Source organism: Acanthisitta chloris, unplaced genomic scaffold, assembly GCF_000695815.1.
Source record: "Acanthisitta chloris isolate BGI_N310 unplaced genomic scaffold, ASM69581v1 scaffold10380, whole genome shotgun sequence".
NCBI lineage: Eukaryota > Metazoa > Chordata > Aves > Passeriformes > Acanthisittidae > Acanthisitta > Acanthisitta chloris.
The window spans coordinates 2,189-2,502 of NW_008653329.1; the positions used below are offsets into that span (position 1 = coordinate 2,189).

General features: G+C 65.3%; 1 protein-coding gene across 1 annotated transcript in view; it reads right to left on the minus strand.

Annotated features, from left to right (window-relative positions):
* The window catches only part of CNPY2 (canopy FGF signaling regulator 2), a 1,651-nt gene extending 1,558 nt beyond the window's left edge, over positions 1-93 (minus strand). Inside the window, exon 1 of the mRNA XM_009080542.1 lies at positions 9-93. Within this exon, the coding sequence (XP_009078790.1) occupies positions 9-93 (85 nt within the window). The remainder of the gene's footprint in view (positions 1-8) is intronic.
* Positions 94-314: the final 221 nt, after the last annotated feature.

Here is a 314-nt window from a genome sequence, read left to right on the forward strand (position 1 = left end):
CTCCGCACCTCCGCAATGCAGGTCCTGGCTCCGGCGGGCGCTGGCTGTGGGCAGCAGCATGGCCAAGGCCAGGCAGGGGATCCAGCCCCTCATCCTCACAGCTCTGCACCTGTGGGCAGGGGCGGTTCCAGCGCTGGCAGCGTGTGTGTCATCACCTTGACCCTCCCAAGGGCTACCCTCGGTAGGGCTGTGTCCAGCCCCCAGACCCGTCCCTCGCAGAACCATGGTGCCTACAAGCTTTGTCCGTAGTGTTCCCCTCCCCGACTCCTCTTTCAATCCCTGTCCTATGCGGTGTCTGCCTGTTCCCCCGGACA